General features: G+C 32.1%; 1 protein-coding gene across 19 annotated transcripts in view; it reads left to right on the forward strand.

Annotated features, from left to right (window-relative positions):
- BAZ2B (bromodomain adjacent to zinc finger domain 2B) overlaps positions 1–12,854 on the forward strand; it is a 385,073-nt gene that overhangs the window by 287,206 nt on the left and 85,013 nt on the right. For 14 of the 19 annotated variants that reach the window (XM_081243239.1, XM_081243227.1, XM_081243238.1 and 11 more), the window contains 5 exons: positions 2,423–3,029; positions 4,925–5,218; positions 6,400–6,460; positions 7,245–7,353; positions 7,623–7,724. In XM_081243239.1, coding sequence (XP_081099365.1) covers positions 2,423–3,029; positions 4,925–5,218; positions 6,400–6,460; positions 7,245–7,353; positions 7,623–7,724 — 1,173 coding nt within the window. The remainder of the gene's footprint in view (positions 1–2,422; positions 3,030–4,924; positions 5,219–6,399; positions 6,461–7,244; positions 7,354–7,622; positions 7,725–12,854) is intronic. The other 5 variants (XM_081243229.1, XM_081243234.1, XM_081243244.1 and 2 more) reach the window with 2 other exon arrangements.

The raw sequence follows: 12,854 nt of genomic DNA on the forward strand, positions 1-12,854 counted from the left end.
TTTATGTGACAGTCTAACATAGAATTTTTCTTGATTTCTTATGATAGTCTCAATTGTTTCATGCTTCCTGCTATGTATCTGCCTTCCACACTAGTCTTATGATTTTCTTCAGTGTTATTTAATCATTGGATCCTTTCATACCCTTATACTGTAGACATTTAATTTAAATCAGTATACATTAATTGTATATAAAGACCAGGAGTGAAAAATCTTTATCAAGTTTTGCCTAGAGGATTTTTTATGGCATTACAGAGACTCAGGTAAGAACTAGGGGAACAAGAGCTTGGAGGTAGCACAAAGCTTCGAACCTCTCTCTTCTCATACTCCTGTCACCCAAGGGGATATCTTAAAGTAGCAGAACATTTGCTGCTATACAGGTCTCTTTTTTCTCCCCTCCTACTTTATGTACACCCCTAATATCAAAAAAGATAGCATGTTTGCTGTAAAAGAGTTACTGATATTAGTCTTGGGATAAAATACAGTGATCGTTGGTTATTTTCGAAAACCTTCAGATGTCAGCATATGAGAAGTGATTCTTCAGAGTTATAGAGTGAGAAACAATTTCAGAAAGTTAAAATATAAAATTTAAAACTAAAGGGAAAGTTTTTATTTTCATTACTCTTTTGATCCTATGTATTTGGAAGGAATATTTACTACCTATTAAAAAAAGAATACAAAATGATTATGTGATAGAATTTTGTTCTAAGAAATGAAAATACATTAATTTTTCTGCTGAAAATTTAAATCAGTATATGTATAAAATATGAAGTATAAGTACATTATATGTATACTCACATAATATATATAATATAAAATATTTATGTTTCATATAAATATTAAGTAAAATTATAGTAAAGTATCTTATGTAAAAATTTTGCTATAAAATTCTTTTTAAAAAGTAAACACAATTAAGTAGTATAATATTCCATATTTTATTCACTGAGTATATACCAATTAAGCAGTTTCTCTTTGTGAGGCATTGCCTTATGTATCAATACAAATATTATGTGACAGTCTTTGTTTACAAAGTATTAACTTAGGTTTCTAAACAAATACAGTGAGGATAAGTTAAATAAGATAAAGAAGTTTATATAGGAATTTCTTACTGCTTATTAGTACTGGTGCTTTAAAATATTTAATAAGTCATTCTATATGGCATTCCATCTGCATTTATACTTGTGAAATAACCCACCACAAGGCTTTGCTGACTTGAATATTAACAGCCCGGGTCCAATGCTGACAGTACTGCTGATTTTAATTTCAAGGCAACCATTTTAATTACAGAATTTTACCTTTCAAAATTCAACTCTATTTCTATTAACCTGATATTTTAATCATCCTACTTCAGTTTGTTTTTTTATATTTTAATTATACAAATGTAATGAAATTCATATGATGTTATTCTTTTCATGAAGATTCTGATAGCCAAATAATTTTTTCTTATTTACATATGTAAATTTTATGGCTTAATGGTTTACAAAATAATTTTTCCCAAGGAAAGTATAATTTTTCTAAACTATTTTCTAAACTCTTTCCAATGCTAATGTGCTGAAGGCACTCAAAAGTATATCCCACAGAATGTTGAGCCAGCCTTCCCACTAACCTCAAATCATGATTACTGTAGGTAATACAGGATAGAATAAAAGGGGGTATAAAGGAGCTCAAGGATTGAGGCAATGAGTGCTTTGGGCTGGGACAAACATGGAAAGCTTCTTGGGTTGGATTTTGAATAATGAACAGGATTTCATCTGCTTGAAATTTATTAGAGGAAGATATTTCATGCAAAGAAAAGGGTGATAGCAAAATGTGGAGGTGGTGAAAGTATGACATGCACAGGGCATGGCAAATAGTCCACTTGGACAACAAAGGTAGTAAAAAGTAACTTGAGGATCAGATTTAACTGTTTAGGGTTTATAAAGTTGGCAATGATGGAAGAGGCACTAAACGTTTTGACCAAAGAGCTAATATAATAAAATACGGCTTATATGATGAGAGAATTGGCATTGGCATATAGCATATATTGGGAGTTGGTTAGGAAGAAGTGATAGTATAGCTTAAATGTGAGCAATATTTCAATGAGAGAATCCAAACCACATAGTAATATGGCTGACTTGGAAAAAAGAAAAGTAAAAGGTGTTTTCAGAGTTTCAAGTTTGGGTTATTGAGAAAAACGGGAGCTGTAGTAATAAGAGGTGGGCAGTCAGGAAACATGTTTTGAATCAGAAAGACTAATTGAATTTTTAAATATATTATGTCTAGCAAGATTCAGGAACCAACTAGGTCATTATTGCCACTACTTTTTATAGCACTTGTATATCATGATTTAAATTTACATATGAGTAGCTGTTGTCAGATACAGAAGGCAAAAAAAAAGTAATTTTTGTTCTTATGGTACATTTTTTTTTAACTTATGTTTCAACAGGAACAATATAAACAGACATTCCCAGTTCAGTTAAAGAAACAGGAGTCATCTAAGAGCCTGAAGAAGGTTATTGCAGCTTTGTCAAATCCAAAAGCAACCTCTAGTTCACCAGCACATCCAAAACAAACATTAGAAAACAACCACCCTAATCCTTTCTTGACAAATGCACTTTTAGGTAATCATCAACCAAATGGAGTTATTCAAAGTGTCATTCAAGAAGCTCCTCTGGCACTTACTACCAAAACTAAAATGCAGAGCAAGATTAATGAAAACATTGCTACTTCAAGTAGCACCCCTTTTTCCTCACCTGTAAATCTGAGTACAAGTGGGAGAAGAGCCCCTGGCAATCAGACAACTGTCATGCCCTCTGCCTCTCCCATACTGCATAGTCAAGGGAAGGAAAAAACAGTTAGCAATAATGTGAACACAGTAAAAACACAGCATCACTCTCATCATGCAAAATCTTTAGTGGAGCAGTTCAGAGGAACAGATTCAGACATTCCTAGTAGCAAAGATTCTGAAGATTCAAATGAAGATGAAGAGGAAGATGATGAGGAAGAAGATGAGGAAGATGATGAAGATGATGAATCTGATGACAGCCAATCAGGTTATTTTCCATTTTTAAGTTTAAAGTATTTCTCTAAATGCTATGTGAACCAAAACATTTTAAAGAGGTTCTTAATTCACAGACTGAAAATCATTGTCATTCACTGTGTTTCACACAGCTATGCGCCTTTCTATAATGAGTGGTAAAATACAGGAATAATTGAAATTGGAAATCCTAAATTAAGTTCTCAGCTCTGTTATTCATTTAACATTAAACAAATAACTTTAAATTGAATATAAATAATTCATGAATTAAGAAATTCAGGAACTTGCTTAATTTTCATTTAATTCATGACCACTCATTTGTCCTTTCTTTTTCATCTCTTCTGCTGCTTGTTATATTGTGTCACTAGATATTTTGAATAAAGGTAAAATTGTAGTCACAGTCATTCAGAAAATACCAAAAACCTATATCCCTATGAATATTTGTTAACAACACAGAATGTATTTAATAACATATATAGAGTACCCCCTGATTTTATTTTGATTTACTTTCTAGTTTTCTTTTTAATTTCTTTTTGTTTTATTTCCTCTTAACTCTCCTTCTTGTTCCACAGAAGATTGAAAACATAAAATATAAGATAGCTTAAAATTTAAATACAAAGATGAAATACATATTATGAAAGTTTTTGGATTTGTTCCTAGTCAGCCACAAATCCAATTGTAAATTTTCTATCCACCAATATGAAGGGGAAAATATAGTCAATTATACAATTTAAAAAGTGTCTATAAGGTAAAAACAACCTACTTGCTCAGGGTAAGAACAGCTTTTCCTGATATTTTTCCTAGGGTTCCCATAAACACAACTTTGCATAATAGATAATGGATATCAATATTAATAACTTTCAAGGATAATTTTTTTTTTGTGTGTGTGTGTGTGTGTGTGTGTGTGTGTGTGTTATGCGGGCCTCTCACTGTTGTGGCCTCTCCCCTTGCGGAGCGCAGGCTCCGGACGCACAGGCTCAGCGGCCATGGCCCACGGGCCTAGCCGCTCCGCGGCATGCGGGATCCTCCCGGACCGGGGCACGAACCCGTGTCCCCTGCATCTGCAGGCGGACTCTCAACCACTGCGCCACCAGGGAAGCCCAAGGATAATTTTTATAATGAACTTCAGTGTAGACAGCTAGTACTACACAAAAAACAATTCCACAGAAGCTGTTGTTCTGGGAACAATTAAGATACAGTCCAAGTATTAGTCCTGTGTTATCAAGTTTAATCCAGAAATAGATTTTACATATCTATAGGAATGGATGCATTTATAGGACTACATTGCTAGCATGAACTTAAATTATTAAATCATTAAATTATTCCCCACAGTTATTTCTGTAATCGTAGTCTTTTGTAAAGCCTGAGAAGCTTGATGAAATCTTGCAGCTAAATAGAATAACTGTAACCCCCAAAGCCAAGCATCTCCCCGCAAAAATTGTTTTCTTTGGCCTCAAAGCCCAGAAGAAAGGATAATGATAGTTCCAGAGTTCTCTTCCTCATACTGAACCTAGTATACTTCTTAAGCTACTAGAATCTATTAATTTAAATAATCGATTCTGTTTCCTCTGTACTTTGGCTTCTTTATTAAATTAAAAGTGCTTTTGAAACCACTAAGCAGAAACTCATCATGTGAATACTGTCATGTGAGAAGAACTGTTTTATGATTTAAGTTTTATGATTTGAGTAAAACAGTTACTTTTAACGAAGAATTTGGAGGATTTATGGCCTGCATACATTGTACTCAAATAGCTTTTAAGATAGTAATTTTTACATTTACTCTTCAGAAAAGTTGCTCACTTGAGTTCTCAGTCACAGATGCTGATTCCTGAACTATTCCATTTAGATACAAACTGCAAATTGTTGGTGATTATCTAGTTATAATATACAAATGCTTCTTTTACTTCCCAGAATCAGATAGTAATTCAGAATCAGATACAGAAGGATCAGAAGAGGATGATGATGATGATAAAGACCAAGATGAATCAGATAGTGATACTGAAGGAGAGAAAACTTCAATGAAACTGAATAAAACAACTTCCTCTGTCAAAAGCCCTTCCATCAGTCTCACAGCTCACTCAACACCTCGTAACCTCCACATAGCAAAAGCCCCAGGCTCTGCTCCTGCTGCCTTATGTTCTGAATCCCAGTCACCTGCTTTCCTTGGCACACCTTCTTCCACACTTACTTCAAGTCCACACTCTGGTACCTACACTTTATTTTTATTATTGTGAAGTAGAAGTCAAACCAAACAAGAATTCTTATTTATACAGTGTTCTGGGGATGATCTCACTGGAATCAAGGGCTAGATTTTAGGTTGGCTAAGAAAGGTCAGCGTGTATTTTCAAAGGATATGACTCATTACCATTTTTATTCTCTGTGCTTCCAATTTAAGAACCTGATTGATGGCAGCTTTTGAGTTTGCATACTTTCCTGTTTTTGTGTTCAGTTTATGCTTCTAGAATTTAGAGTTTGACAGTGGACTTTTTTGTAATTTATAAAAATGAGCTCACTTGGTTACTTAAGGTACAATTGCATATCTGCCCAACACATAGCCAATGTCATTTGTATTAGTGAGTTAGCATTATTATTCCTTTAACATGCCATATCTTTTTTCTATTTGACCTTTTATAAACTTGCAGAGGTCTTCATTAAAAGGTTTTACATTAATACTCCCAAATTAATCTCTATTCTCATTCAATAGCTAAGAAAATATAGATGTGTATAGTAAAATATTATATTGTTTTACATATTTCACTGTTTTCTTGAAATTTTCTAGTTTTGTTTTCATTTGCCACAAACCAATATGATATCCTACTAATATAAGATGTGTGCATTTGCATTGGTGAAGCTTGATCATTATCTATGCAAATTTTTCCATATAATCATAATCCTATTCTTTGTACTCTAGATTAATTTAAAGTGTTTTTGACTATAGATTCATATGGCTATAGAAGTTATATTATTTTAAAATGTATGATCCAGATGTTGAAATTTTTCAGCATCTTAAAACTCATATTTTCAAAGAAAACAACTGTACATAGTTTTCCGAAACCTCTATCTGCTTTTTCCTCCTACTTCTTTAGCCATTTCATTAATAACAAAATGACAGGAAAGCTGTATATTTTTACCTTGCATTGTCTTTTCATTAGAGAGAAATACTAGTTATTCTGTCATGCAGACCAAAGAAAGAAGAAAAACACCCTTTACTTTATATACAATGTGTTTTGTTGAAAAGAATCTAAAAATAATGCACAAGTTGCAGAAATACACTAAATAATTCAAGTCATTAAGATATATTATTCAAAGAAAAGTTTCAAAACTATCAAAAATTTTTCATGTATGTAAACTAATCTTTTATGTTAACTAGTTGAATTTTCTTGAAGGCACTGCCAAAAGAAGAAGAGTAGCAGATGAATGTGAACTGCGTATTCCTTTGGAATATGGGTATGCAAAATAAGATATATCTTTATACTTCCCCCCACATATTTAGGCATGTTTGATTTCTCATTCTCTACTATTAATAAGGGAAGTGAATATACTGCATAGTATTTGTTAGAGCAGAGAAGTAAAGCTGATATATCTGAAGTTGATATACCAGAAAAAAATTAAGACTAACTTCTGGGTTTATGTATGACAGATGGGAACATATGCATCCAGGTGGGAATATGACTGAAAAAGTCACAAGAGCAAATCATTTGGCAAAGAGCAGAGACACAGTTAAGAGTGTCAGAGGTTTTTGTGAAGATAGATTTAAAGGAAGGTGAAAGCCACTGTGGGTGAAACTGAGGGACTTGAGCAGGGTTTGGCTAAAATGGTTGAATAGGAACTGAGAATTTTCATGATCCCCAAAGAGCAGAGAGCCAGGTTTACTGTACTTTTCTCATTTAAAGCTTTTCAGGTGTAAAAAATCAGTACACATTGACACGTGTTACTGAACATATCCAAATACCCAACGTAATACCAGTATGATCTCTTTAAAAATTTAATGGAGTTTAATATTTGTAAATTGAGTCTTTGATTAATTTTTAGTTGAATTACTTAGCAAAAATATCTAAATTATTTTAATAGTAAATGTATCTGAATTGCATGACTGGCTGTTTATATTTGTTTTCTTTGTATTTTTCATGTTTTCTAAAGAGCATGTGTTCTTAAACTTTTTTTAATTTTTTATTTTTAAAAGCTTTCTTAAAATTATGTATGTGATAACCCTCATTTCTATTATGTGTAGCTGGCAGAGAGAGACAAGAATAAGAAACTTTGGAGGGCGCCTTCAAGGAGAAGTAGCATATTATGCTCCATGTGGAAAGAAACTTAGGCAGTACCCTGAAGTAATAAAGGTACATACTTTTCACCAAATAACACACATTTGGTGCCTATTAAGCATGCTTATGGAAAAAAAAGTACACTCCTTTCTCAGATAAAGTTCCTTGATACAAAATATTCTCTTGTATGGGACTAATGAATGTGCTTAACCTAAATTGATCTCCTGTAAATCCATAGCCCCTTGATAGAATATGCAAAACAGTAGTGTCCTGAAGATAGCTATACATCAGAGCTGGGTTGTAATTATTAAAACCTGAAGTGGAAAAATATGTGATTTTTTCAGTATCTCAGCAGAAATGGAATAATGGATATCTCAAGGGACAATTTCAGCTTCAGTGCAAAAATAAGAGTGGGTGACTTCTATGAAGCCAGAGATGGACCGCAGGTATCCACTTTTTAAAAAGTACAGTCTTTGAACCAAAAAGTAGTAACATAACCTAAATGAAGTAAATTTCACTACACTCTGGAGCATTGCCTTTTGTTAGTTAATTCGTGTAGCTATACATATAACTTTGTGGTAAACACTCACAAGACCTCAATTTACTATATTTCAGTAACAAGGAGCTTGCTTTGACATTTTTTTCAAATTTCTTAAGTAAACTTTTTCCTGTTTGTTCTGTCATTAATTTTATAGTTTATACAGGTATAAAAGAATCTGTATGTTCATGAGAAATATAGGAAAACCTTAATTCCCTGAAAGGTAAACAGTTTTTTGAAAATTAATTTGAATAGGAAAAACATGTTGTTATAAGTCAGTCCAAGAGAGGATAAATATGCCTTCATTTTTGGAAGGATCTTGTCCATTTGATTATGCCATACTACATGATTCATTGTCACAAGTTTGATAACTTTTGATGGGGGTAGGGGGAATTCCATAATATTAAATGAGTGAAATTTCTGCTTTTTGCAGAAATTGAATTTTTAAATAATTATACACATTTCTGAAATTATGACCACAGCTCCCTTTGAGCTGGAGGATTACACGACCTCACCAATCAGCGCAAAGAACTTACCACTGAAACCTTGTTTCCTATATGTGTCCTTTAATGGTTTGCCTTTGTTCCTTACTTAGATTCAGCTACATATGCTTATTATTCCCTTTAACTTTATTAGCTCCATTGAAAGAGGTCATAGCTATGGACTAAGGACACCTAGATTCTTGTTAACCCATGAAATAGTTTTGTGATTTCAAACAACAAAATAATGCCCACTTTTTCTTCAGTTTCTTTATCTGCAGAATAGAGACAATCATAATTTTACTTCTGCCTCATAAGATTATGGTGAGGTTAAAATGAGATCATACGCATGAAAATGTTTCAAAAGGTTAAAATGCTTAACCAACTGAAGTTGTTATTTTCTTTCTTGATTGAACCTTTCTCTCTTTTGGCCCATTGTAATGCACAGAAGGATTTTTTCCGGCAATTAATATTTTCTGTTGTGAATAGGCAGGCTTTTCCATACTATCTTACCCTTTAATCTTATAGTTATAGAAGTAGAAAAGGCCTTCCTAATTCTGCAAGAAGTTCATTTTGAGAGCTCAAAGATTAAGGGAGTTTTCCAAGATTACACAACCTCAACCAGGCAGAGACATAATTGAACTCAAAATTTCTAACAAGTGTTCTTTTGCATTCATTGTGTAACCTATTTTCCATTGTTGTCCATGACTTTTTATGTCCACATCCACTTGTTTCTTTACCAGTAATTCTAAAATGCCAAAATATATTCATCTGAGGTTTAACTTATTTATGGAAATATATTCTAGGGTTTTTCTTTTTTAAACTTAAAAATGTGTCTAACTTGGACTAAATTTGTCACCAAACAGATTCTCGGAATTTTAGTGAACCACAGTGTTATTTTGCACTCTCCATATATACTAGACCAGTTTTTAAGTCACAAAACATATTAGAAGGCAATAATAATTTTATTTAAAAATTTTCATCTTTTAAATCTTTTGATTTTCATGTTATCATAACCTTACTTGTTTCATTTAAATATGCCAAAGATATCTTTATGTTTTTAAGTTCAATAGAATATTATTCTGAGAAGAAAGCTAATTGCTGTCCAATACATAAGGGACTTTTAGTTTTTTATCAGTGATAATTAGACTTAGTCTATAAAGCCTTATTAGGCAGAACAGAATGTTCTTTGACATCCATTCACTTTTTATTAAACATAATCAGTGTTTTCCAAAGCATATTGTCTTGTTGAGAGATCAATTCCAATCAAGGAAATATGATGAATTACTAAATCCAGAATGTGTTAAGCTGCCAACATTTCAGCAGACTACTAAGGGAAAATATTAGCAATTTTGAGAGTACTTCTCTTGGTTAAAAAATAAGAGTAAGTTGAATTCATTTCAGGATACTTTTAGAGAACAACAATTAAAGGTGAGTAATCAAAACAACATTTAGTTAATTAATTAGAGATGCATATAGTTGAAGAACCATATACTTTTTATTGTATGATCAATATGTATAAGCATATAGTTAATTAGAAATGTATGTACTTACAATTTTCTATGAAAATGAACAAAGATTACATATTTTTGGTAGAGTAACTGTCATGTGTAATAACTTTGATTGGCTTAAATTTTGTAGAAGATATAAAATATAATTTGAGATAAAGACTCCGTTACCAATCAGTGATGATCTGTATATGTTTACAATAGGTCTGCCTCTATACAAATTGTATAAATGGTATGATGGCTGTACGTATATTGAAAAACAAAACTATGCATATTGAAAGACTGAAAGGAAATGTACCAAAATTTTAGTAATGGATGTAATGATTGGTGGTACAGTGGATCTTTTTTTTCCTGTGTTCTTGCATGTTTCATAATTTCTAAAATGTGCTTGTATTACATATATAGTGTGAAAAACAATTTCCTATTTAAAAAATAATTGCATCTACCCCTTGTAATCCAATAAAGCTAAGCATTCAGTTTTCCAAATGCATGGAGATTTTACATAATGATTTTAAGTGTTACCGCTACAGTTTTCCAAGTTTCATATATTTATTTTTGGTGTTTGATAGCAAATGAAATGCTGTATTTGTAAATTCATTAGTATTCTTAATCACTCTCCTAATAAAACATTTGCATTGGAAAATATAATTTTCTCCATCATATTTTTCTTTTTTCTCTTAAAACTTACCAAAAAAAACCCCCCAAAACAACCAATAGTAGTTCTCTAAGTTCTAATTTCATTCAAGGTTTTTCAAAAAATTGCCGCAATGATATTCCAAAGCACTATATTTTACAGATGAAATTTAGGAAATGGTAATTTCTGTTAGAAGACAATATCTGCCGTAGAGAACTGTGGTTATTTTATATGTTAATCATCTTTGACTCAAGGTATTTCTGAGCTTAAGACAGTGACTATATATATATTTATTAACAGCAAACATTTGTTGAAAGTATTGACTAATTTTGTGTGCAGTACAGTAAGATGAGAGGTATGAGAGTTCATATTTATTGAAATTTAGTAAATTCATCATTAACTAAAGGACAAAAATCTAATGATTAACTTTAAAAAAATTAAAAAGAGAAGTCCTTAATTAAATAAGATAGGGTTGACACAAGAAATTGGGGTTGGGGGGAGCCTTTAATCTATCCATTATCAATTTTATTTATTTCAATCTACAAATATGGTAAGAGATTTGCAAAATCACCTACTCTTTAGTATCTACCGATCCTTAGATACCAAACACTTCCTCCTGGCTTCTATAAAAATCATGATTTTAGGATGATAGATTTCATGGAACAAAATGAACCATAGCACTCTTTATAATCACGTGATATACTGGCTGGCTACCTTCTTACTGAAATTCTTTTAACTATTTTAGCCAGTGAAACCCCTTTGAAAAGGCAATAAGGTAAATATATTTCTTACAGACTTCTCCATCACATTATAAAGAACTAGTTGAACCTAATGTTTATCATTGTTTTCATTTTATTTTGTTTTTGAGTGTCAGAATAATAGAAAGTAAGGTTGAGCTAGGCAGATTTTGGTAAATATAAAATAGGGTTATTTTTATTTTCCTAAATATGATACTTAGGTAAAAAGTATTCACATTTTTATTAGTGATATATGAAGGTTTCAAAATGAATTGTTAATGGCAAAGATTATTTTGAAATATATGATAATCTCATTTGGGAAAGATTTTTTTTGTGTGAATGGTAGAGAACAAAACGTCTAAGCATAAATATAACAATTAAGTTTATTTTTTTCAACCAGGAAGTTAACAAGCAAAGGTCAATGAATGTCTGCTGCATTCAGGCCAAAAAAGCAAAGAAAAGGAAAGATGCAAAGAAGGAACAATTAAAAGTGACTTAGGAAAAAAACGTTGCTTTCTCTATTTGAGGTGTATTTTTTAAGATACTTTTTTAATGGCATAATGCCATGAGAAAAGAAAAACATCTATAGTTCTTACTGAAAAGAGCCTTTTTTTCTTAGTCATTTAATCAGTTGATGTTTGTGGCAAATACTTAATGTTCCAGGCATTTTTTCCCAAATAAATTTTCCCTAAAAGCATTTTCCATAAAGCAAATTGTGAACACATTTCACTACAGAAATGAGCTTGAAAGCCTGACTTTGAGGAAAAACTAATGTTCATGGAGAAACTGCAGAGTACAAAAGAAATAGAAGTTATGATCACTGGTTTAGAGAAGCTTGTTGTCTGGGGAAGAAAAAACACTAAGCACAATGCTTTTCAGCTAAAATCAGGGTTTTGTTAATAAGGAATAAGGGGAGACTTCACAATAAAGCAGTCAACACGCAGTCTGTGGCAAGACTGTAATGCTGGTAATTATTTCAAATAAGTAAAGAACAGAAGATTGGGAGTCAACAACCAGGGTTCTAATTCAATTCTACTGTTAACTGTCATACCTAATGCAACACAGCTGTGGCCATATATGGACCCTGAGAACCCAAAAGATCAGTACCAGAAGTCCAAAACTCTGGAAATTTATGTCACTAATCTACCAGGTAGGATTTTTGATGGCTAGGCAAAGGCCTATACTAGGAAGCCAACTGTAAGAATCCAAGAGTAGAACTAAGGAGATATCTGACAGTCCTAACTCTTTGAGGGTAACCTACTGTAACTGGAAAGCATAGTCAGCATTGTGGAAACAATTGTATCAAACCACATCTTCCTCAACTGTTTTTAATAGGTGACAACCATCTCCCAGCATAGATAACTATTCTTACTCTTTCACATCTTTAAAGTGCTATTCAGTATATGATATTAATATAGTTTATTATTAAGATTAAGAATCCCTAATGCTGTAAAGTTTATGGTATATAAAGCTCTCACTACCTACCTCTGGCACCACAAAGTAACTAAAAATAGACATAATACTAAACTGTGAATTAGGTGTAAGGAAATCCAACAAAATTCTGATTTTTCTCATGAAAATAACTTTAATGTTTTTCTTAAAATATGAAATGTCAAGTTGTGTGAAAAATATTTGATGTCCTTGCTTTGCTTGTGCCCTAAGATTTTTCTTAGACTCCTA

The sequence above is a fragment of the Mesoplodon bidens genome (assembly GCF_964165515.1).
Source record: "Mesoplodon bidens genome assembly, chromosome: 8".
Taxonomy (NCBI): Eukaryota; Metazoa; Chordata; class Mammalia; order Artiodactyla; family Ziphiidae; genus Mesoplodon; species Mesoplodon bidens.